At 43.1% G+C, this 26056-nt stretch overlaps 1 protein-coding gene across 1 annotated transcript in view; it reads right to left on the bottom strand.

Moving 5' to 3' along the window:
* CABLES1 (Cdk5 and Abl enzyme substrate 1) overlaps positions 1 to 26056 on the bottom strand; it is a 67852-nt gene that overhangs the window by 11068 nt on the left and 30728 nt on the right. The window contains exons 2-7 of the mRNA XM_060243901.1: positions 25300 to 25371; positions 19375 to 19467; positions 15975 to 16052; positions 2518 to 2620; positions 2143 to 2299; positions 757 to 860 (exon numbers count right to left, since the gene is read on the bottom strand). Coding sequence (XP_060099884.1) covers positions 757 to 860; positions 2143 to 2299; positions 2518 to 2620; positions 15975 to 16052; positions 19375 to 19467; positions 25300 to 25371 — 607 coding nt within the window. The remainder of the gene's footprint in view (positions 1 to 756; positions 861 to 2142; positions 2300 to 2517; positions 2621 to 15974; positions 16053 to 19374; positions 19468 to 25299; positions 25372 to 26056) is intronic.

Consider the following 26056-nt stretch of genomic DNA (forward strand, 5'->3'; position numbering starts at 1 on the left):
GTATGGCAGCAGGTATTGGATCCCACTGTCCATTGTTCCCAAGTCCCCAAGCTCTGCTCTCCTGGCTCCAATGAGCCAGGCAGGAATCACATACTAAAACGATATACATAACAGAATCAGTCCTCCATATTAGCTATGCAAGACACAGTGGGACTTCCATGTGTGACACATGATGCGCATGGGGAAATTTCTGGTCACAGAAACTGCTGCTCTGTCTACCTTCTGAGTTTTATTATTTCACATGGCACTTGCCATGCAGGAAGAGAAGTGAGCTTGTGTAAACCAGCAGAGAGATCATCTGAAGCATCGCTAAGAGAAAATGAAAATCCGAGCAAAGTATTGTTATGTCAACACTGTAGATGGAAGGCTGCAGCTAAAAGAGATTGTCTTCTTGCAGAAAGAAGGAGTGAGATTTGAATGGGAGCTCATTCTCTCAGCCATCAGGCTGTAGAGGGATACAAGAAGCAGAACGAAGAGGAAAAAAACAATAAAAGCAGTAAGTGTCATTGGATGTCTGGGGAAAACAAAAACAACATAAACAGACAAAAAATAACATTTAAACATTCATGCTTCCACTGACCCACATTGGTTTACTTTTACATTTCCAAAAGACAAACCCTCTAATTTAAAACACAAGATTCTGATTTGTTGTTTTCAATAGAAATATACATAAAACAGATCAAATATGACTTCAAAGTTATAAACAGCCTATAACTAAAATTCAATCTTTTAATACTACAGTCAGATATTACTTACCATATATGAAGGGAATATTAATACCCGCTTGTGCTTCCCACATGGCCACTGAGGATCATCTAAAAGATTAGGGTCGTATTCAACATAATCTCCAAGGTCACTGCCTATAACAACCAAAGGAAATAACTAAACATATACAGTATTAGATGAGATCCAGGTACAGCAGACAAGCATACAGTTTAATTAAGTCAGACTTCTCCCGTGCATCCCACATTAGAAGAGGGAGACTGAGTGTGAATGGCGATTTGAGACAGAAGAGGGAGGCTGAGTGTGAATGGTAATGTGGTTTTCAATGGCAATTTAGCAATGGGTGAGGTGGCATCAAGCACTGACGCAAACACCCCCTCCCCTCCAGCAAGTACTTAATTTAATAAACTATCAAGAAGATGCAGATTGGAGAGGATGGCAAGGTTCCTACCTGAATTATCATCAAGTCATTTACAAAGTTCAAAGCAGCTCTAAGTAGCTCTACTAGGAAGTCACATGGCAGCTGGTGTAATTTTTTTTTTTTAAATGAGTACATTGCAAGTCGCTTTAATGAAGAAAAACAAAATGGGCAGGATCTATTGCACAAGGTGAAGGTGAGAATAGAAGAAGAAGATAGAAGATATTGGATTTATATCCCGCCCTCCACTCCGAAGAGTCTCAGAGCGGCTCACAATCTCCTTTACCTTCCTCCCCCACAACAGACACCCTGTGAGGTGGGTGGGGCTGGAGAGGGCTCTCACAGCAGCTGCCCTTTCAAGGACAACCTCTGCCAGAGCTATGGCTGACCCAAGGCCATTCCAGCAGGTGCAAGTGGAGGAGTGGGGAATCAAACCCGGTCCTCTCAGATAAGAGTCCGCACACTTAACCACTACACCAAACTGGCTCTCCACCAGAATAAACTTGGGAGGTACTACAGGTCATGCAAAAAGAGCTGGCATTGCTTGCCAGTGTTTGGTACAGCCAGGGCTTTTTTTGGTAAAAAAGGCCCAGCAGAAACTCATTTGCATATTTGGCCACAGCCCCTGATTTCACCATTGTTCCAAATAGGGCTTTTCTGTAGAAAAGGCCCAGCAGGAATTCATTTGCATATTAGGCCACACCCTCTAACACCAAGCCAGACGCAACTGCGTTCCTGCTAAAAAAAAAAAAGCCCTGGGTAAGCTGCAACAATTCCAGGGTGCTCCACATCTGTGGTCATAAGCAGCTGCAACAGCTCACATTAATATAACCCGAGGCAGTAAGAAATTGCTCCAGTGCCTGTTGGGTCCAGCTAGATCTCATGGGTTAGGGAAGAAATGGAGGTTTGTAGAATGTCACTGCAAAGGCATCTTCACTGTGTTACTCCCACAAGGAGATAGTTACTCCAAAGGTTCATTAGTGAACATTTTGAAGTGTTACCTGCATCAATGCTTCCTTGAGTGCTATTCGCCCTTCCCAATGAAAGGCTACGATGGCTTGCATTGCGAAATTGTGAGAAAGATGAGGTGGAGTCTATGGTGTTTCTCCGTGCTCCCAGGGCATTTGTTGGAAACAGAAACTGTGTGTAAGAAACAGTCTAGGAAAGAACAACAACTTATTCAGAAGGGATACATACATGTAAACACATTTTATGAGCTGTGTTCTGAGTTTGTATTCATTGTTCAAAAGCCATTGTTTCCTAAAAAAATCTGGAGAATATTAATTGTCATTTTATTTCACCCTGTGTTGCTACCCTAATATGAGTATGCTAAATTTGGCTGAGGTGGTTTTATTTTGGTTGTACAAACCTCTTACCTTCCCGTTTGCTCCTAATTCTACACCTTCCAGGCCAACTATGTCTTTTAAACAAACCCCTGCAGTAGAATGGCACTGTCTTCCACCTTCTGTTTTCATATCCCTAGGAAAGAGAAGCCATGGATTAATACATTTTTTATTAGATCAGCACAGACTATTCCATCCCCTTCCTTGAATACAAAGAAGAAAATAATTTCATTATACAGAAAGGGTTTCTTCTGAAAAATACTGAAGATTAAAAACAAACCTGAAAATTAAATGCTATCATTTCAGTCCCAGTAAGGCTTAAACTAACATCATTTTCATGTATAATGTAATATATCTGCATCTTCATACACACGCACACACAAAAAGGAGAAAGGTGAAGAATGCAACAAGGCCACCCAACACAATGTTTAGAAATTAGTAACTAATTAGGTACTAATTTTCATGACCTTCAAATGTATATCAAAAATTTAAAAGTATAATTGGGTATTCCATGGATTACAAATGTTACGTTTTGTACACTGATACAGGTGTAAAGATTTGATATAATAAATAAGTACATTTGAATTATGCTCATTAGAAATTTTGCTATACTATTTTTTAGAAAAGTGATATAATTTCACTCCAAAGGAAACATTCTTCCTTAAGCCTCCAAAATTCTATTTGCAAACTAATACTGTATATCTATGCCCTTGATCTGATCCAGAGATTTCTTAAAAATTAAGCGCAGGAATCGGACTGCCAGATCCCCCCTGGCCACTGGAAGGAGTTGGGAGTGGAGGGATGCCAGATCTAGGCTGAGAAGCTCCTGGATATTTTGGGACAGAGCCTTCAGAGGACAGGGACCTCAGTGGAGTATAATGCCAAAGAGGCCACCGTCCAAAGAATCTCTTTTCTCCAGGAGAACTGATCTTTGTAGTCTGAAGATTAACTATAATTCTGGAGGCTGGTATCTGTAGCAGGAACTCCAGTGCACTCATGGTTTCCTCTACTTCACTAAGGCTTTTCCCATCTGTTTCAAGGGAGGCAAATCAATCTTACTTCTCTGGATGATATTGTTAACCTGTCCCTGGCAAGCAGGACATTCCCAGAGAAAATAAAAAAGGCTGTAATTCAGTCGTTTTTGAAGAAACTATCGCTGGACCCTACGGTTCTAGCTAACTACCGCCCAGTTTCGAATTTATCGTTCCTGGGAAAGGTAGTTGAGAAAGTGGTGGCGGAGAAGTTACAGGTTTTCCTGGATGAAACATCCACCCTGGATCCATTCCAATCCGGTTTCCATCTGGGCCATGGGATGGAGAAGGTACTAGTCGCCCTCACAGATGACCTAAGAAGACACCTGGACCAAGGTGGGTTGGTGCTGCTGATTTTTCTTGACTTGTCAGCAGCATTTGACACCGTCGACTATGATCTACTGACCCACCGCCTCGCTGTCGCTGGAATACGGCGGATGGAGCCTTGCAATGGTTTTCCTCCTTCCTCCAGGGACGGGGACAAAGGGTGATGTTGGGCAAGCAGACCTCCCTGCGACACCCACTTATATGTGGAGTGCTGCAGGGAGCTATTTTCTCACCCATATTATTCAACATCTAGATTGCCCAGATTGCCTGAGGTTTTGGACTGGGTTGCCACTAGTATGCTGAAGACACCCAACTCTATCTGTTGATGGATGGCAGACTGTCTTCTGCCCCTGGACATCTGTCCGAGGCATTAGAGGCTGTAGTGGGATGGTTGCAGCAGAGCCAACTGAAGTTAAATCCAACTAAGATGGAGGTCCTGTGCCTGAATCAAGGTGGGGTGGTTTGTGCACCCCCCCTCCCAACCTTGGACGGCGCTGTGTTAGTGCCAACCCAACTGGTGAAGAGTCCTGGATGCCTCACTTTCTACGGAGGCCCAGGTCACGGCGACTGCCAGGTCTGCCATCTTCCATCTACAGCAGATCAGGCAGCTAGCACCATATCTTTTCCCCCAAGACGTGGCTACGATGACCCATGCAATGGTCACTTCCAGACTAGATTACTGTAACTCACTCTATGCTGGCTTGCCCTTGAAGCTGATCTGGAAACTACAGCGAGTGCAGAATGCGGCTGCTCGCCTGCTGATTGCATCGCCTATATGGGAGAGCATGCGGCCGGTGCCCCACGGCCTGCACTGGCTGCCTATAGAGTACCGGATTCGCTTCGAGGTGTTAGTCCTGACTTTTAAAGCCTTAAGCGGCCTGGGACCAACATACCTGTGCGACCGTCTCTTCCCGTGCCCTGGAAGTTGGTTCATTCAGCCTTCCAAGATCTTCTGACTGTCCCCGGCCCAAGAGAAGCCAGTCTTGCCTCTACCAGGGCCAGGTCTTTCTCAGTCTTTCCCAACCTGATGGAATCAGCTCCCTATGGAGATCTGGGCCCTACCTGGCTTGCTAGCCTTTCATAGGGCCTGTAAAACGGAGCTATTCCACCAGGTTTTGGGGTGAGGCGGCGGTTATCTATCCACTAGATCGGTTGGCCTCTCCTACTGTACTATCCTACTGCGCTGTTTTGCTGCATCGTATTGTTATGCCATTTGGTCCTGCTGAACTATTCTGTTGGACTGAATATTGAAATTGGTTTTTACTGTTATGCTATTTTATTGTTATGTTGATTTTATTGTGATTTTATCATTCATGTTGTGCTCTGCTCTGAGCCCCTATGGGGAACATGTGGAATATAAATACAGAAAATAATAATAATTACTTATAATATTGATGTGTCACCCCCTCTACTAAAATGAGGATTCCCATGCATACAGAAGAACACCCTGGATAATAAAACAGAAGCCCTGAAGTACTATAAAAGCTTACAAAATTATTCTAGCACAAGCTCTGTGAAATCCCACCTGTCACACTATACCTGAAAAAATGTGTTTTCTTGATTAAATATGCAAATATTAGTTTAATACATCCTTCTGTGTTTATAAGAGGCCTAGAAATAATATTTTTTGTTTGCAGCAAATGTGTATTTTAGGAATTTTAGATAAAGTAACACATGTGATAATCTTACACTGACTTCGCTATGAAGAAAAATATGTACAAAGTAAGGCTTGGATCAAGCCTAGAATTTCCACAGGCATAAGGAGGAGCAATTTTTGGTTTCTGCGAGTGATTCCTGAGGATCTCCCGCCAGCTGCAGCACTGGGGAGTGTGTTTCACGCTGCCATAAAAGAAGAGCAATCAGTGAACACCCCACACCGGGGCCATTTTCGGAAGGATGGAAACCTTCCCGTTTTAATCAAACCTAAATGTACTTTACTGTTTTCATGACACAAAATGCAACATTTAATTTATAGCATATTTGCCATATAGATACCTTGTTTTTCCACCAACAAAATGGCAAATATACCCAATATGACATGGGAGGGTGGGTTTTGTACTGCACCCCATGCTATTAGCACATGATGTAACTTATTTTTTGCCATCTGAATGGTAGGAAAAACAAAAGTTGAAAATAGAAATATGAATCATGTACTAAACAAACAGAAGTATTATTTGGACAGAAAGAGTCTCATAGAACTAGATTCATATTTTGATACAGAGTTTAGAAATTAGTCACATTCAAACAATAAAACATTATTTAAAATAGGTTGTATATCTCTACAGGTGTATGCACAATGATCATTCTTTAAAACTGAAGGCTGCTGTAGAAAAAAATCTTTGTACTACATATTCTGAGTATCTTACCTTAACAAAAAGTATTAACTAAAATATTTCATAGAGTTTTTTTTCCAGAGCGCCCCAAAATTTCCAATATTTACACTGGATTTTTTAAACCACTTTTTTCTCCTGATTTCTTCTGGTTTTTCAGACTTCACATCTCTACAACACACTACAGGGGTTTTTGTTTGTTTGTTTTTTAACAAAATCATGTAAAAGGTTGCTAGATTTTAAATGTACTTTAGAAAAACAACACTATCAATTTAAACTAGGTCACTACATGTGAAAATACAATAACTGGAAAGGGCTTGCTTTACCATAGGTGTATTTTCCTAAGAGGTGACTTTTAGAAAACACAAATTGATGGTTCTGTGGAATAGTTACAAAATGGATATGTTTTGAACACAACAGCTGGTGCTTACAACATTAAAAATTTATATTTTACTTAATTTTTGCTTTATTATGGGTCAGGAAAGTGCTGCATGCATGATGTTTATTTTAATCCTGTTCAAAACATACATTCCTGTTATAAAGATGCCAATTTTTTTTTAATTCTCAGGATTTTTGAATTAATGGATGTTTGCTCCCCCTTGAGGGACATCTCTGTGAATCAGTGATACAATAAACTTATCTTCACTAATTATAATATTTTGAAAGGAATTAAACATCCGCTCAAAAGAAAGAACTTATTTTCTGAAGTGAGCAAGTTTCAACTAATGAATATGTCCTTTCTTACACAGAGCTAAAAGAGAGAACTGTAATTCATGAATAACCTTGACAAGAAAAATAAAAATTCTTAACAGTAATGTATAATTTCTCAGGCAAATACCCATAACAGTACATCATAGCTGCATAAACGTAATTTAGGCAAAGAGAATAATTACAACAACTGAATTGTAGACATTTCACCAAATGTATTTCCCTGTAACAAGGACTGTTCTAATTTTTTTTTAAAGTGAAGCTTCAATACAAGTAATGGTCAAGGGGAAATAGCAGGTAAAGATCTACACTGTTCTTCCTGACCAGATGGCTGTAATACTCTCACCATACTGTAGTTGCAACAAGTAAATAATAAAAGTCCAAACGTGGTGGCAGTTCTCAGGATTTTTATTGGATGGATGTGGTCTGAGCAGGATTGGCTTGCTATCTGTCAGTCAGCGCTCCCCACTGTTATTGAGTCGCCTTTCTGTCACCCCCCCCCTGAAGCCTTCACACATTCCACAGCCTGCCAAAATGACATTCCCTCAGCTGATGCTGAGCTCCACGGTTGCTCTATCTCCCAGCTACCAGAGTGCCCCTCAACTACAGTTACGCCTCTATGGCCCTAGATGTCCTTCGCCGCTTCCCTGCACAAGCCTTCTAGCCTCCAGCCCTCGTAGCCTCTGTGTCGCTGTTGCTCCCTCCACTGTGGGCTGCCTGGTTCCTTACAGCCAAAAACTGATAAGAGCCTCCTGCTGCCGCTACACCACCCGCACTGCTGTCCCTCCACTGCCACCTACGACAAAGACTTGCCGCCCTTGCAGAGGCCTGCGCCATCCTTTGCAGCCTCTGGCCATGCCTCCCCACCACCCTCGCAGCTTACACGCTGCTGTCACTCTCTCCACTGCTGGCCTGCCTCCTCCTCAAAGCCTCCAAGACACACAAGCAGATCCTCCTGCACTGCCCTTCCTCCACTGCCAGCTGCGGTGATGACGTGTCCTTCGGAGCTTCCTGCACGACCCTTCCAGCCTCCAGGTGAGCCTCCTGACTGTCCTCACAGCCCTGTGCCACTGTTGCTCCCTCCACTGCTGCCCCAGCTGCTGGCCCCCCCCACCGCCTCCAGTCTCCACAACATGGATGAGCGCCTCCTGCCATCCCTATGCCACCTGCGCTGCACTTGCTTGCCTGTCTCCTCCACTGCTCCCCCCCCCCCACACCTTGGTCTCCACCACTATCAGCGCCGGTAGGTCCCTCAGCCCATTCTTTCCCTTTTCCCCTGCTCCAATGCTATCCCCCTCAGCCCCCGCAGAAGCTCCCAATCTCCCCCCAGAGTTACAAACCCATGTCTTCAGCAGTGGGGAGGGGTACAAGCAGGCATAGGGGCCCTGGGGTGTAATAAACCAGGCGACTCACACCACCTTACTTCTGCTCTTCCAATATTCTGCCTCTGCTCCACCCCCTCAACAGAACCTATGCTGGCCAAATGCCCTGTGTCAAAATCCTTTGTTATGATGGCTGAATCTGATATAAATGGGAAAATACATTAAATGGCTGGGCATTGTAAACTTTGCAAGGCTACACAACCTCTCTGAAATAAATACCTTCCCTTCCATCCACAGCTCTGGAAAGCAGTGCACTGATGAAGACTTAAGGAGGTGGGGAGTTTGCAATCAGCTAGAAAGCAAAGGCACCATTCCAGTCATAGAGCACACGTTCTGTTCCCAGGAGCTCACATTCCACTCTGGGGGCTCTCATTCCAGGCGCAGCACATTGAGCCAATTCCCAGGGGCTCCTATTCCACTGTGTGACCTGCCATTCCAGTTTCAGATCACACATTCTCTTCCTAGGGACTGGCATTCTACCCTGAGAGCTGTCATTCCAGTCCCAGAGTAAAGAGCATGGTTTTAGGGGACACACACACACACACTACAGCCAAAACAATTTATCTGAAACTAATACCTGCCTTCACTTCCAACAGGGGCTCTGGCAGCCCCGCTGAGACACAAACCTAGGGCCAATACAACTGTGCAAAAATACAAGCATGCAACAACCTGATGAAGACTGCAAAGCACAGGCACCAGCATGCTCATCACCTTCAGCCACCCATAGCCTGTAGCAAGAGGAGAAAATAGGCACTTTCCAGAGAACATGGAAAAGGGGCGACTAGGCAGGCAAGCAGCCAACCTCAGACTGATGCCAAGAGAGGGGCATGTGCCTCAGTCTCCCTAAAAAAGTTCCCCAAGCAGCCAGTTAACGATAAAAACACAGGAGATGCCTGGCTGGGCAGGAAGGATACTTCTTTCCCTCTTGGCAGCTTCCCACCGCCCCCTGCAAACACGCAGAAAGAGCCATGTGGCTCTGAGCCTATTTGCTCCCTCCACCCCAACTAGGGATGCCAGTCCAATGCTAGAAATATTTGGGGACTTTGGAGGTGGAGTCCGGAGCCAGGTTGTGGCAAGCTTAATTGAATTCCAAAGGGAGTTCTGGCCATCACATTTAAAGGGACCTCACACCTTTACATGCCTTCCCTCCATTGGAAATAATAAAGGATAGAGGCACATTCTTTTGGGGATCATCGAACTGGACCCACTGGTCCAATCTTTTTGAAACCTGGAAGGTGTTTTGAGGAGAGGTACCAATGCTATGCTGAAAATTGCATGCATCTACCTCAAAAACAGCCCCTCAGAACCCCAAATACCTGTGGATCAATTTTCCATTATACCACATGGGAATTGGTCTCTATAGGGACTAATGGAGTCCCCAGCAGACATCCCCCCCCCCCACTTTCTGATGACCCTGAAGCGGGGGAGGGCCTCCAGACTGGGGGATCCCCTGCCCCCACCAAGGGATTCCAGCAACATAAACCCGAGGTTACTGTAACCAAAATTACTAAAATGTATACATAGTTTATTACAATAAGGACAGGCAAAACCACAGAAATAATATTCACAGAAAAGAATTCTCAGTCCAATCCTTATAAATGCAATTTCCCCCAGAAGCTCCTGATCTCCCCCCAGAGTTACATACCATGCTCTACAGACTCCATACTACTATACTTCCAGTTTCTACTCTTTCCTCCCATGTTCACTTGATACCTGTGTTCTAACACAGTGCAGACATCAAGCAATTCATCTGAACCATTCCCGGGACAACAGATAACTTCACAACCTACTGAGTTCAAGACAGTTCTCTCCATGCCTCCCTATGCTTCATTCTCTGACCTACATTCTAAAACACTGAATACCACTAAGTTGCTACACAAATCATGTGGGCAATGCTTCATTTCCATATTACTTCATTCCTATGACAAAATGCTACTGTGTGGTTATCCTATTTGCTATGTATGCATTCATAAGCCTCCCAACTAAATTTTTCTAGGGCCCATTGTCTTCTTTCCTACAACGAGCTTTACTACTAGTAACATCATATTACAAGAAGCAGATTTAGGCACATGTTTAGAGGTAGGTAGACAACCTCCAGGGTTGGCCTGGAGATCTCCTCGAATTACAATGAATCTCCAGACTACAGGGATAAGATTTCCTGGAAAAAATGATCACATTCTATGATATCACATTCCTGTTGAATTCCCCTCCCTCCCTTCCTCAAACCCTGCCCTCCCCAGGCTCTGCCACTAAATCTTGAGGAATTTCCCAACCTAGAGCAGGCAACCCTAGTTCAAAGAATTTCTAATATGTATACGGAACAAAATTAAATCCTCCAAACCTGTTTTACTTTTAATAAAAGAGATTCCTAGCATTAGATACAATAAAGACATTGATTCTATATGTCATAATTAGAACATACTGAGCAAAAAGACACATTGAAGGCAAAGGCATCCTGATCCAACTGGAGAGCAGTGGCATGTGAGACATGTCTCTGGCACAGCTGGTGGGAAGTCAAGGTAAAAGTCTGCACAACAGTATTACTGGTAGTTCTCAGCAGTGAGATGGAAGGGGGAGGTCTCAGTGCAAACAAGGTGGTGCTGACTATCCTTTGACAGGAATGTATGATGATCTTTGTGGTAAAGCAACTTGTAAGTTTGGGTTTGAAGAAACTAACATTGCAGCCCTATCCTTTATATCAGGGGTCCTCAAACTACGGCCCGCGGGCCAGATGCGGCCCGCTGAGGACGTTTATGCAGCCCACCGGGTTATGGCAAAATCAGACCGGAAGTGACGTTCAACCTAAACTCGCGTTAGCAATGCACACTTCTGGCACTGGGCTGAGGTGGCGGAGACAGAGTGTGAGGTGATACCGAGGTGAGGTGAGTTCCCAGGCCGGGGTGTGTGGTGTAGGGAAGGGAGAGAGATGCAGAAGACAGAGAACTGACAGCCCGCGGCCTTGTACAGTAATGGCAGTCCAGCCCTCCAACAGTCTGAGGGACAGTAAACTGGCCCCCTATTTAAAAAGTTTGAGGACCCCTGCTTTATATGGAATTTTTACTGATGTCAATAGAATACAATTAGAAATTTCAATGTGCTTCAGTTACAAATACAAGGATTTTATAAATTATCTTATTTGCTTGTTGTATAAAAGTTAAGAAGTTACAATCCGATCAACACTACCAAAATATCCTATAGTTTTGAGGGAGCTCTTTTATCATGCTGGCCATAAAGTAATATGATATGTAGACTATGCTCCTTAAAATCATAGTGTTACTTTGTTTTTCTTGACGCAGACATCTCCTATTTATAATTCTGTTAAAGATTTACAGATGAAAATCTTTTTAATTTACTGGTTAACACTAAAATATACAGATCTGTACTGCAATTCAGAGAACAAACAAAAACCAAACCCTGCTTAATCAAACACTGATTTGCATAATTGTTTCAAGAGAAGCACATTTATTCAATTACTTAAATCCAGATGCAGATCTATAGTGGAAACTCATGTGGGAGTCTTGCTGGGCATTCCCTCTTTAAGAGACAACAGCTGAACTCTGCAACATGTAAATAATTTAAGAGACAATTAAATATTAAACCAGAGTTATAAACAAAATAGAAAGCAAAACCTCCTCACGGTGACAGAGGCCTCATAACCCAATGCTATTTATAAATGCAGTGCTCTGATATCATATGGGAGGACGGATAAGGATTAATAAGAAAACTATCCCCTATTTCAGAGTTCAAATTAAGAAGTCTTTCACGCAAAAAGAAAAAAAAAACCTCTTAGAGTGCAAGCCTAAGCAGAGATATACCCTTTCAAACCTATGACTTTCAACAAACTTGAAACTTATTAATTCTGCTGAGTATGGCATTATCTCTGCCTATCCTGCAAGGCAGTAGTTGGCTAACGAATGCAGTGTGTCACACAAATGTGACACACATTTGTCGGTTCCAAAAGGTTGGATCATACTACCTTCTTTGCTTAATCTCACTCAACTTCCCCCCTCTCTGCAGCTCCATCCCCCCCCCGTCTTTCATCCACACAGCCCCACAGTCTTCACCATAGTCTTTTCAGTGGTCAAAAACAGGGCCCTCTACCCTCTTCTACTGGCGGAAAGGCTGGTAGGAGCCAACCAAAGGCTGTGAAACATTTGTGTAATAATTATAATTTGAGCATGGTTTTTTCCCTAGACATGCCATCACTCAACTCATGCTGACAAAACCTAACCCTTATGAACTTCAGTTCATCTTCTCTTACCAAAATGGGAATGTTAGTTAATGCATTTGTCATGAAACACTAGTAATATGTAATAAGAATTTGATTTAATAATCTTGTGGGGAATTTAGGATAATACTGAGTTTGACACTGGGTTATTTATTTTTAACCTCATACGTATCATACGATAGGCTTTGATGTGGGGGAGACACAACACTAAATTATACCTGCACAAGATAACACTGCTGTACCATTGTACTTTTGTCTTTTGAAGGCAAAAGTTGAGCAAGAAAAGCGCTTTGAATGACAACAGCACAGTTCCTTACACCTGTATTGTACAGCTTCTCATAAAACACAGCGGTGGCTCAGTGGTAGCGCATCTGCTTGGGAAGCAGAAGGTCCCAGGTTCAATCCCTGGCATCTCCAAAAAAGGGTCCAGGCAAATAGGTGTGAAAAACCTCAGCTTGAGACCCTGGAGAGCTGCTGCCAGTCTGAGAAGACAATATTGACTTTGATGGACCAAAGGTCTGGTTCAGTATAAGGCAGCTTCATATGTTCATATGTTCATAATTCCATTCAAGAAAATCATTAATATCTCCCAATTACCTGGACTTAATATGTCTCTGCACAATAATTTTACATGAAGAATAACGTAGAGCTTCTAGAATGTCTAATAATGTAGCTGTGGCATATAATATAGCAGGGGTGGTCAACGGTAGATCTCCAGATGTTTTCAGCCTCAGCCATCCGCCATGCTGGCTGGGGCTGATGGGAGCTGTAGGCAAAAAAACATCTGGAGAGCTACCGTTGGACATCCCTGTAATATAGTATTTACATGTAGTACTAATGTCATTTATGTCAATGCTTTGCCTGAAATCCCAGAATAGAAAAACCAAGGATGTAATGTTCATCTTTATTTTTCCAAAGAAAAAGTATAGAATACAGTCAAAGGGCCACAGAATTCATGTGTGAGGCTTAGGAATACATTCTTACAGAGGAAATACTCTATGATTGTATACTTCCCCCCAAAACTGTTAAGGTTCTTGAGTGGGAGATGGTGGTGGTGGGAACAAAGCTTCTTTTTACCCAATTTTAAACAGGGACAGCACTAGAGAAGATCATATACAAGGCTGTCCTTTCAAGGCAGCTCTTTATGAATGACTTGGAACCTTCTGACACATTATCTTAAATTGGTTTAGAATAGTAACCAAACTCAACACTGGTGTAAGCGGAGGATAAACCAAATCATGCTGCCAACCCAGTTGTGGTAGAAATGGGTACTGTCAGGGGTGCCCTGAGGATAGAATGGGACTTAGCTGACATCTTAAACCTACCCAGCTTGTATTTTGCCCCAACACAATGCTATGCTGGAAACAACTCTGCCCTAGCTTTTAAAACTGTTAAACAGCACCTGAAGTGTGAAAATATAAGCTCTTCTCCCAGTCACAGATCACACCACCAAACCCTGGCAAAGCACAGGATACTGACTATAAGCCTGTACATATCTTATATTGAACATGTATGCAAACAATCCATCAACTTGCTTGCTTACTCATGCAGAGGCAGAGCAGGAATGAGTATGCTGGTCCCACCTCCTAATTCTGCATGATCGCTGAGTAGTCTGCGTGGAATGAATGTGCAAAGGAAGGGCCTGCACATACATCTCCTCCTGGTGATAAGTGATGTTTCTTACCATAGGGAGATGGTGTGTGAGTAGCTGATTCCTCCATGTGTTCACCCCACCCACACCACTCAATGACTATGCGTCAGCAGGGCCAGTGTGCTTATGTCCACTCTACTTCCTCATGCATTGACTGAACATGTGAATCATCTGCATAAGGCTTCTGTGTATATTTTTCTTTACACATCCATTAAGTAATTCTTATGTTATACTGCATACAACAGAATGCACAATTTAAACTCAGCATTTATACAGGTACTGGATCCTAGTATTTTTGAAGTGAACACATGATGGGTGCTTTTTACAATCAAATAGATGTATGAATGTGGATGCAGCTGTATGCTCATTCACTGTAACATAAAGCCAGTCACAGCTTTCCAGACCACTATATAATCCTACGCCAGCACATCCGTAACTCAGATGAGTATGTAGCATGGAGCTACATGTAGAACACACAATGGGGGACTAAACAGAAATTCTCATTCCTAAACAGGGGGACTAAACAGGAATTCTGGAGAAAAGGAACTTTGCACAACACAAGAGTACCATGCACTAATACCCAGAATAAATGTAGCATATGCCTAACACTGCACTGCCCCAGCTTCTTGAAAATACACCACCACCAGACACAAACACTTCTCTGCTTCATGTAAGCAAAGGAAGGGGGCACTTACTTCGGCTGTGACTATTGCAGCTGGTTCCCCCTGTCCGTACTCTGTATGACAACCTTCCCTATTCAGTTGCCACCAGTGCCTTCCAAACATGCCAACAGCATATCACTGTGGTATAAGCACAATGTCATATTTGTATAACCATCTGCAAGTCAGAGATACACAGAGTACAACCACAGGCTTCAGAGTGACTAACACCCACTCTGCCCTAAACTACTGGCCAAATATTGATGGTCCTATCTGTCTTACATGACCTGCACCCCAGCAGACAATGCAGACACATTTGCAGTGCAATACCCCGTGACTCATGGGCAAAAATAGGCTCATTGGTTATAGCATGCTTCCTAAGAGATGCATCCTGGCACATGGTAAGCCCCCAAGGGAGAAGGCGGGTGTAGGAACTGCAAGAATGCTATGGAATTCCTGCTACTATGGAACACTGCTCATTACCATTCACACATCCTCACTATATGCACTACCACAGTCCTTCTAGGTTATGACAGAGAAGTGCAAGTGTTGCACCCCCAAAGGACATATTTGTGCTAGTGCTACTTTTGAGTTGTGGTACTACTGCATAAGCATTGGTCTCAGGTTCTTTAGCAGGGAAAGTAGGTAATAGGATAAGTATCTGAAAAAGGATTTGAAAAAGCAGGAACCAAAAAAGCAATATTTTAGGTTCCACAGAAAATCCACATGCTACAAGTTCCTCTCTTTTCGTTCTGAACCATGTTTCATGCTAGATTTCACAGTGGGTTGAATGTAAAGAATCTTTAGATCCATTCCTGTGTTACAATAACCTAGATAATGTGAATTTTGATCAAGTATTTTCTTCTACTCAAAAAATCATTAGTGAATAAGAAAGGGAATTTCATTATAGCAAAGGTAATCATTTCCAGCCACCGTTCAGGGCTACACTCCACTTGACTGCATGTAAGTCACAGTCCCAATAAGGCAGACTGCAGATCTCAAATGCTGAAGGACAAACCAAGCTTTCATTACATTATTTGGGATCTGCATATTATTTACCAATGTAAATAAATTATCACAGATTAATACTTTCTAAATAAAACATTTTATTATTTTGTAAAAATAACAACTATAGAATTGAGCTGTGCCTGTGTCACACAATGTATATACATACCCAATGTGGCTACAGTCCCGATACGGCAGCACTGAGAATATGCTACAAAAGGATCTTCTGCCACTAATAAGGACTATTCTAGAAAACAAAACAAAAATCAATATATAGGATGGAATATCCAATAATGTACTGATTCCCACAACACTTTTTCCCTCTCTTTTCTTATTATAGACATAACATTGCTTGTTTTTTTAAAAAAATGCCATAATTCACCAGTTCCTACTCACAAGTCACACTGCATATTGTACTTGCCAACAGATGATGGTAAACATAGGACCTTATGCACTCATATGGCACAATGGCTACCAGCACCCAGTTTCAAGCCCCATGGCCAAAGAGTACCACATCAATGGCATATTAAAAGCAGGAAGGAGAAGATTTTTGTATGCAGTGATATACACTTTTTTGTGTACATCAGAGCAAGAGCCATTAATAAGGGCCAATGTGCTTGTACAATTGTAGCAGCACAGTATGAAGACTGGTACAAATCTAAATAATGGCACTGAAAAAAGGCATAAGAAATAGAAGTTCACATTTGACACATAAAGGCAATCAGTGTAAACTAGAGGTTTTCCAAATAGTATTTTACTGCATGCACAACTTTATCAAACAAAACCATTATTTAGCTTGACAAAACAATATTTTTAGAAAAACTGGAGGCTGGTGAATGGTAAATCCTTGGTCATTTGTATCTGTGTATTGACTTAATGGTTCCATTAAAATTCATTATATGTTTGTCTATTTATTTTTAAGTATCTCTGGCAAGGCAGCTCAAGGGAAACGACTAATGGGTTGGGCAGCTGCTGTCACCATTCTTTGTTTTTAGTAGAGCACTATGCCATAGATAGTTGAAAAATAAATGGGTTCTCTAGGCCAGAGTTCATAAATGCCTCAACAATTGGTGCCTGGTGAGCAGATGACAGCACTACTACTTATACGCTAATAAGATCTAACATCAAACAGATGGCTTCACTCTGTTGTGTTTTCACACAAAAATTAGACTAACTACTACAGTTCAGAGCAATAATTAAGTTTCTGAAAGCATCTGACAGGAGTCTTTTCAAAGCATGTGTTTTAACAGTCCAATATATAATGTTGATACAAGATATGCTAGCATTTCAGCTCAAAATACAGATGCTCTTGTGGGCAGTGCAGGATGTCTTGTAAACTAGGCATTAATCTATTATAGATGTTTCTTTATTATTGCAACTTCTGTCAGTATGGTGACTTTAATTTTTTTGCAAAAGTTTTTGTAATATTGTTTTATAATATCTAATAAAAATAAACATTTTAAAAAATGTTTCTCTAGCCCAAGGGTCTTCAAGGTTTTGCAGCCTGCAGGTATTTCTGGAATTCTGGCCACCTCAAAATGTTTGCCATGAGAAGCACAGCCAACCACAGAGCTGTGGTGAGTTATGTCAGTCTTGCTGTTGAGTTCTGTATCAGCTGAAGCTTTCAAAAGCAGTCCCACAAACAACGTATTGCAACAGTCCAACTAGATAACTGGCCAAATCGTTCCTATCCACGAAATGCTGCAGCTGTCATACCAACAGAATTTGGGCAAAGGTACCACATGCTCAGAAGGAACTTGAATTTTCACAGTATCCTAAAGCTGTAACATATAACCCAGAGTGCAGTTTGCAGCATATGGAAAAGCCATGTATAGAAGTTAGATAAGGGTAGGCAACATTTGGCACCCATACCAAACATAAACATCCAAAACAACTTTACTTGGCATACAGTGTTTAGCCCAAGCACTGGTGGCACTGCTGGAACAGCATGGGAGAAGGCAATGGGCATGACTTATGCTCATCATTGCTTCACAGACTGGTACAGCTGTTAGCCAGGTCAGAAGTAAGCTTCCTAGAGTTCTTGCAGCCATACTGGTGCTCAGTTTGCTTTCAGTGTGTCTGTCTAAGTACAACTCTTTTTTTTCCCTCTCCTGCTTTGTTTGGTGGTACACCACCATCTTCACAAGTAAACATTTTGTCCCCCCCTCCCCCCTTAGGCCTAAAAGGTTCCCTACGCATGGGTTAAAGCATCAGACTAGGACTGGGGAGTCCTTGATTCAGATCCCCATTTTCCCATGAAGCAGTCTTGCTAAGCTTGTGTCAGTCACTCTCCCAGCCTAACCAGGTTATGAGGATGACAGTGAAAAAGTGAGGACACTATATGCTGCCCTAAATTCCTCACAGGAAGAGTGTGGGTACAAATGAGATAATGAAGAACAAATGCAAGGCACTATTGGAGGTGGATCCTTCTGTGCCTTCTTTCTCCTTCAGCAACCCAGTAAAGCCCTCCAAAATCTAATGCTAGCCGTGAGAGGTATGTGGAAATCTCATGGACAAATGCCATGGGGTGTTGCAATGAGGAAGGACAGCAAGACAAAACAGACCTCTACTCCTTCCACAAAGAACAGGGCAGAGGGAGTTTGCCACTGGTATGAAAGGGCATGTGATTCTGCCCCATTCCCAGCCCTCACTATAGTAGTTGTGTCAGACTAGAGCTGGGAGACCCAGGCTCAAATCCCCACTCTGCCATGGAAGCTTGCTGGGTGACCTTAGGCCAGTCACACACTTTCAGCCTAAGTCCTTTGCAGGGCTGTTGTGAGTATAAAATAGAGAAGATAACAATGTAAACTGCTTGAGTTCCAACTGGGGAGAAAAGTGGGATAAAAATGAAGCAAATAAAGCCAATGGTGCAGGGTTAGGAGATGTTCACAAAAGTCTCCAAATCCACACTCTTGGGGTGGGTGGGGGTCCAAGGATACTTCTGGGGAAGAAGAAAGGGCACAGAAAAATGCTCTGTCATAACTGCCTTAAGCTAACATATCCCAAGCCTAAGTGAAAGGCAAGAGATTCTCTGGGCAGGGCATGGTTATCCTTGTGTGTACAAAGATTTTCTTGCATGTACTGCCACATGTGGAGAGCCAGTTTGGTGTAGTGGTTAAGTGTGCGGACTCTTATCTGGGAGAACCAAGTTTGATTCCCCACTCCTCCACTTGCACCTGCTAGCATGGCCTTGGGTCAGCCATAGCTCTGGCAGAGGTTGTCCTTGAAAGGGCAGCTGCTGTAAGAGCCCTCTCCAGCCCCACCCACCTCACAGGGTGTCTGTTGTGGGGGAGGAAGGTAAAGGAGATTGTGAGCCGCTCTGAGACTCTTCGGAGTGGAGGGCGGGATATAAATCCAATATCATCTTCTTCTTCTTCTTGGAAGGGGTTCACTTGCACTCAAATGCATACTTTCCTCTCTACATGTTGTAAAGGTGATAATTCTTTATCAAGCTCTGCATACTGAAATAAAACCAGTCTTGGCATAGTTGGAAGATTTCCCCAGAATAACCTTTTGTTGCATTCTGCCTCTACCATTAAAAAAACAAGTGTTCTTTGCCTGTGAAATACCTGCCACTCCTCGTATCATTCTGCCGCATGTTCTTGATGAAATGAACCTTCTTAAAGTTCTTTGGTCTGGGTGAGCCTGACAAAGTTCGGCATCTGAAAAACAGCAATATGTACATTTAGGATCTCTACAGCTGAAAAATCCCAACAAAGGCAAGAGAAAAAGACCAGACAGATTACCATTCTACATCTCCTGTGAAGCAAGCAGATTTCAAGTATGTAAAACAAGAAACAATAAATACCACAAAGGAAAAAAAACACTGTGCTACAGATCTTCCAAGAAAAATGTTTTATCAGAAGGATATTGAAAGTATCCTATTGAAAACATTCCCTATGTCAGTGCAGTTTGAAAAAAAAAAGTCATGTTTAGTAGAAACTGCAGAATAGACATAACTTTCCTGCTAATAAAAATGTAAGATCTTTTCTAAAACATTTATTTTCTAAAACATTCCTCTTTTTCCTCATCTCTGTGCTCCATATACACACAGGAGATAGAAGGGGTAGAAAGAGCAGCAGCATCTTAGACTGTAGGTGCAGATTCTAGTTTAGAATCCTGCTTTGCATCAAAGCCTCCCTGAAAATAGAAAGACAGCTTGGGGGTTCTACTGATACCCAGGAAGACACCCCTGTACTTATTCCCAAGCCATGCACCCCTGGAATGTGATATTGCAATGTAACCCCAGAATATTAATTGGATACAGCAATGCCCATTTGAATTGGAATGGTCTTTCTTGCACATAAGGGAGACAAATCCAGTTCCTTTTTGACCCAAAGCAGGTCTGTAATGTGGTTCTGGTCCACAAACCAGACAAACATGATGCCAGCTGAAAGGTTGAGAAGCGTCCATCTTTCTGCTCCTGGGAATGAAAACATTTCGGGCACAGAGAGTGACGAATGTGGGCATAGCTATAAAAATTCCTTCACTCTTTTGGCAACCTTTAAAGTCCTGTTATCAAAGCATAAGGAAATAAGAATGACCCAAGAAACCTCCAAGACAAACAAATGGCTTGTCTGGTTTTCTTCAGGGCAAGACAGCAGGAACACAAAGGTTAGAGGCTAAGTACTCATCTTGTTGTGAATGGGTGGTATACCTGTAAACTGATCTCACAATTTTGACTTTTAACAGAGTTTCTATTTTTCTTTAATTAATTGCTAAGGCCATCAAAGTCAACCAGTCCCCTGACCACTTGATGGATGCCCATCCATGTTTGACACTAAGGGAGAAATCTATCACTTTTGGGGAACTTCAAAGGAACCAGTTTTGGGAAAAACAGGGCCATAAAATCATTTGGCCAGTGTAATTAAAATTCCTATGTTGGGGTATTGATCTATGATACGAATGGTCTCTGATGGGATATTACACATATGACACCCCGATTTTCCATTGGTGTGACACTCTTCCCCCTCATTGGGTAGGTTAATTGAGTGATGTGACGTAATTTACCCTAGAAAACAGACAACCTAGGCTTCCCAACCCTCCCGCCCTGGCGGGGGACCCCAGGATTTCCACCCTTTTCCCCCGCTCCCCCAAAAAATGAAAGCGGGGGGAGGGGGGAAACGGCGCCGAGGAGCATGGTGAGCCGCCGCATCCTGGAGCCGGCGAGGCCGCCACGCCGCTGCCGCCTCCTCCCCGCCCACCGCAGCTGCTCCTCCAAGATGGGCCCAGGCTGAGCCCATCTCGGAGGAGCAGCCAAGAGGCGGCAGCAGTGCAGGGGAGGGCGAGGCAGGCCAGGAGCATGGCGAGCTGCGAATCCAGGCCCTTCTAGGACCCCGACTCGCCACGCCACCGGCCCACCTCCACCCCCCCTCCAATTCCACCCCAGAGGCGGAGCGGGCGAGGCCGCTGTGCCACCACCGCCTCTTCTCCGCTCGCCGTGGCTGCTCCTCCGAGATGGGCTCAGGCTGAGCCCATCTCGGAGGAGCAGCCACGGCGAGTGGAGAAGAGGCGATAGCGGCGCAGCGGCCTTGCCCGCTCCAAGACGGGGCGGCTCGCCACGCTCCCCGGCGCCGTTTCCCCCCTCCCCTAGCTCCACCCCAGTGTCTCCTGGCTCCACCCCCAAAGTCCCCAGATATTTCTGGGGTTGGACTTGGGAACCCTAAGACAACCCAACCTGTCAGGTTTAGTGGGAGGAGCGGGTTCAGAGGGTCCTGAGAGAAGAAGAAAAAAAGAAGGAAAAAGGGAATCCCTTCATCCTCTCTTTCTTCCACCCCCTTCCTACCCTCACCCCCCTTCCACTCAAGAGAAATCTCCCTCCAGAGGCCTTGCATTTCCTCTGACTGAGTCTACCCTGCAAAGATCTAGGTATTGTATCACCTTTCCCATCCATATTGATTCAGCTAACCTCTTTGTATTCCTCTTGTATGCTTGAAATTGTTTGATTGGGATGTAACTATTTGAAACCCTATGCTATAATAAAATCCATTATTAACCAAAGGATTTTCAGTGGTCTATCTCCGTATACATAGACATAAATCCCATTCACCTCACCTCTCTTAGGCCTACCATTTTGAGCTAAGAAATATTCACCATAAAAAGTTGTTTGAGGTGTAACACTACCCTTTCTGACTGGTGGCTGGCTGGGTGGCATAGGGTGGAGTACAGGAAGAATCTCAGCTGCCACCACTGTATACTGCTGATGGAGGAGGGGAAGGCAGCTGCAATGAAAAGCAGTGAAGCAGCTTCTGGGGTCACATATGCAACAACTTGCAAGTGTGAACTGGAACCCAGGACCAGTTTATGCCGTCAGTAAGTTCTACTAACCACTCAGCAGCTGCATACTTATACAATGCTGCAGCCACAACCCCAGCAGTTCCATTTTTGCCTTCTAATCTGCCAGAAACAGTATCACTTTGCCCTCACTTTTCAGTGGTAAAGATGGAGGTTTTCCTGTCCCACAGTCCATGTTGCTGTCTTTGGCTACTGAACTAATTTTTAAAGATGGGATCCTCTATATGTAGTCTGACATGGTGCCACCATAATGTTCTACCGCTCCCGCCTCATCTGCATATGCGAACCAGATTTGGAGGCTCTGTTGGTTAAATGTGTAAAGATACACAAATCCGTATGTAACATGGCCTCAAAGCAGATAGCAGTCCTTGACTTCATAGGGACTGACAAGAAAGAACAGCATAAAACTACATAGAATCAATATCTCCTATGGATATCAGTCTCCAGGTGGGACCTGAGGATCCCCAGGAATTACTGCTCCTCTCCAGAACAACAGAGATGTTCCTGTGGAGAAAATGGATGCTCTGGAGGGTGGTGGTCTATGACATTGTACCCCACTGAGATCTGTGTCCTCCTCAGGCTTCATCCCCAAATATCCAGGAATTTACCAACCAGTAGCCAAGGGAACCTGGCAGCCCTATTCATAGAGTCTTATTCACCTAAGTACTTTCCTCATCACAAGATTCTACAACTGACAGTGGGTACCAATCAAAAGAAATCTCACTGAGAAAAGAACTCCATTGAAAAATAACCCAACTAAACAATCTATTTGTATGCAGCTATAGCTGCTTTAACATTTCAATCTGTGAGTGCATTTCAAAATGTTCATGTCAGCTCTGAAAGTCTGAAAAATTCTTATAGTTTCAAGTTTGTATAAGGTATTATTTGTTTCTTTTTTAAAAAATGACAAGGTTAAAATGAGAACAAATGGAGATATGAATAACAGAAATTGTTTTATATTCCAAAGTTATGTTTGGTTCCTTTAGAAGCCCCAATCACTCAGTAAAACAAATATTTTGATGAAAATATAGTGCTATTCTGAACTGAGCCACTTGTTGGGAAGGGCGGGATAGAAGTCATAAAATAAATAAATAAATAAATAAAATAAACTGGTGAACATATTACTTATTTAAGGAGATTTCAGATTCTCAGATTACAGTAGCACTAATGAATATACTACTGAGGAGAGCTAACTAATTATCTTTGCAAAAAATTAGCCTTCATTACACCATCATGCTAAGGAACAGACACCTTTAGGGTCATTAGGATATGTGCTTATACAAATGTGTTCAAACTGCAGATCAAGAGTGTCACAAAGTCAATCAAGTGCAGCTTCTATAAAGTCCAAGGAAACATCCCAGCCTTGGAATGAAAGCTCAAGAGAGAAAATGGCACATTGCTACTTATTGTGGAGATCCATTCTCCTTGGGAGTGACCAGGAGACCCAAATGTGTGGGGAACTCCCTTCCCTCCACTTTTGGCAGCAAGAAGTCCAGCTTTACTATTCCAGAGGGGAGGAGTTCCCCCATCTCCCCTTCAGTCTGGAAACTTCTATAGGTCTCCTGGTACCGTCATAATCTGAACAATTTAGAAAACAGCAACACAATCCAACCCAAACTAACAACCTGATTCACCTGATCAGGAAACTTCCCTCTTTTTCTATAACAGCATCACCGTTTTAAAAGATTAGGTACTAGGGGTGATGTGAGATCTGCATGACACACTGGAGAGCCACTGCCAGAGTAGACAACACTAACCTCAATAGACTTATGGAATAGGACTCATGCTGGTTGGGGCTGATGGGAGTTGTAGGCAATCAACATCTGGAGAGCTACCATTGGCCACCCCTGGAATAGGTCACTAAGTATAAGCAACTTTTTATGCTACGAAATAAACAACTCAGAAGTCAACTGACTGTGTTATGACTGAATTTGTTTAAGCTTTGTCTACTTTATAGCTAAGTGCTAGATGATGTTTAATTAATTTGTAAAGATCCATATTTAAATTAGCCTTACAAAGCAGTATATTCTGTACTGCTAAGATCATGACTGGAGGCCATTACAGGGAAGTGTAAAATGAACTATTCTATTTGATGCGAATAATGCAGCTTCCTGAGAGAAAACGACTCCACCTATACATGCCTATGAAATCATACTTCATCTATGTCTTCTGTTGTACAACACGGCATACCTTTGCCTTCTGCTTCAACTTACACAGAGTTCCTAAGCATCACTTTCTGTATTCTGTTTTGCATATTCTGTCATCAGCTCAGGCCCAGATCTCCACAGCTTTCCTGTATATTTCCCTACAGCCCTACAATACTCATCCACAGACTGCATCTTCAGACTTGACCTAGAATGTCTATATTCTTGTTTGTGTACCACCTGATTCATCTGGTGAGCTGAATTAGCTCTAAATTTCTCATATAGAAGAAAAATCATATGCATTCTGCACCAAATTTGGTTCACATGCATACTGTCATTGAAGATTTGATACAGTGGATGCAAACATATTGTTAGGGTTTGTAGAATCTTTCGGGCTCAAGTGCCATGTTCTACTGGAGAAAGTTTTCCTTCCAGACGTTTCGTTCTCAGCTGCGGAGGACATCCTCAGTGGCGTTGCAGTCGGAGCAGGCGCTCTGACCTTCTTGGCTGCTGTGCATTGAGTGGGCTCAATGCAGACGTTCCTTCCAGACGTTTCGTTCTCAGCTGCGGAGAACATCCTCAGTGGCGTTGCAGTCGGAGCAGGCGCTCTGACCTTCTTGGCTGCTGTGCATTGAGTGGGCTCAATGCAGAGCAGCCAAGAAGGTCAGAGCGCCTGCTCCGGCTGCAATGCCACTGAGGATGTTCTCCGCAGCTGAGAATGAAACGTCTGGAAGGAAAACTTTCTCCAGTAGAACATGGCACTTGAGTCCGAAAGATTCTACAGACCCTAATGATGTTACCAGCCGTGAAAACCTGAAATCTTTGAAAACGTATTGTTCTTTTCAAACAGCTGCGCCAAAGGCAGTAAATTGTTGTATGTGCATTCCAGAAAAACACAAGCATGGCATCTGAAGAAGTGAGCAGTGACTTCAAATTCTCATATCCTGCCACAAATTTTGTTAGTCTTTAAGGTGCTATTAGACTCTTGCTCTTTTCTACTGCTACAGACAGGCTAACACAGCTACCCATCTAGACAAAAAACATATGTACAAATACCGCCGTAAGGGAGCATTTTCCTCGATGTCTTCCAAAGTCTCCAGTGAAGACCTCTGGGAAATCAACCGCCGTCTGCAGAGAAAAAAAATTAAATACTTAAAACCTCCTTTGGGCCAGGGATCACCAGTAGATGTTAATCAGGGAATTGCAGAGCCCTTTGAGGGACATATTGGGAGAGACAGTCCTGCAGGTATGTTGGTTCCAGTCTGCATAGGGCTTTAAATGTTAGAACCAGAACCCTGAACGATCAGGAAATCAAATGGAAGCCAGTGAAGCTGAGGCAGCAGTTCAGGAAAAAGGACAGAAACTGTTTACAGCTGTCACAGTCTTGTTGGGTCAGCTCAATTTATTAGTTTACAGATGATAATTTAGGGGCTCAGACAGCAGTTAACTACCATGTTTACTAGTGTCCTGGCAAAGGATTTCTTTCAGCCCAGTCCTCTGGAGGCAAAAATCTATTTTTACCTTTTTACTATTATTACCTATTCTCACTCAAAAGGCAGACAGACTCTGCAACTTCTGAAGGACCTCTTCAGCCTGTCACTCTGGAGTCACAAGCCCTATCTTACTAAAACTGGGGAAGTCACCTCCTTCTCTCACTCCTCACTCCCATTTGACTCCTCTTCCTTTTCAAGGATCCTGACTAGCTGCTAGCTGCTCTGCTCATACTTCAAACAGAACTAATGGGGATTGGTGTTTGTTTCCAGGAAGGGCAGGACCTTTTCCCATCCATCACAGAGAGAACTAGATGAAATCA

Source organism: Heteronotia binoei, chromosome 7 (genome assembly GCF_032191835.1).
Source record: "Heteronotia binoei isolate CCM8104 ecotype False Entrance Well chromosome 7, APGP_CSIRO_Hbin_v1, whole genome shotgun sequence".
Taxonomy (NCBI): Eukaryota; Metazoa; Chordata; class Lepidosauria; order Squamata; family Gekkonidae; genus Heteronotia; species Heteronotia binoei.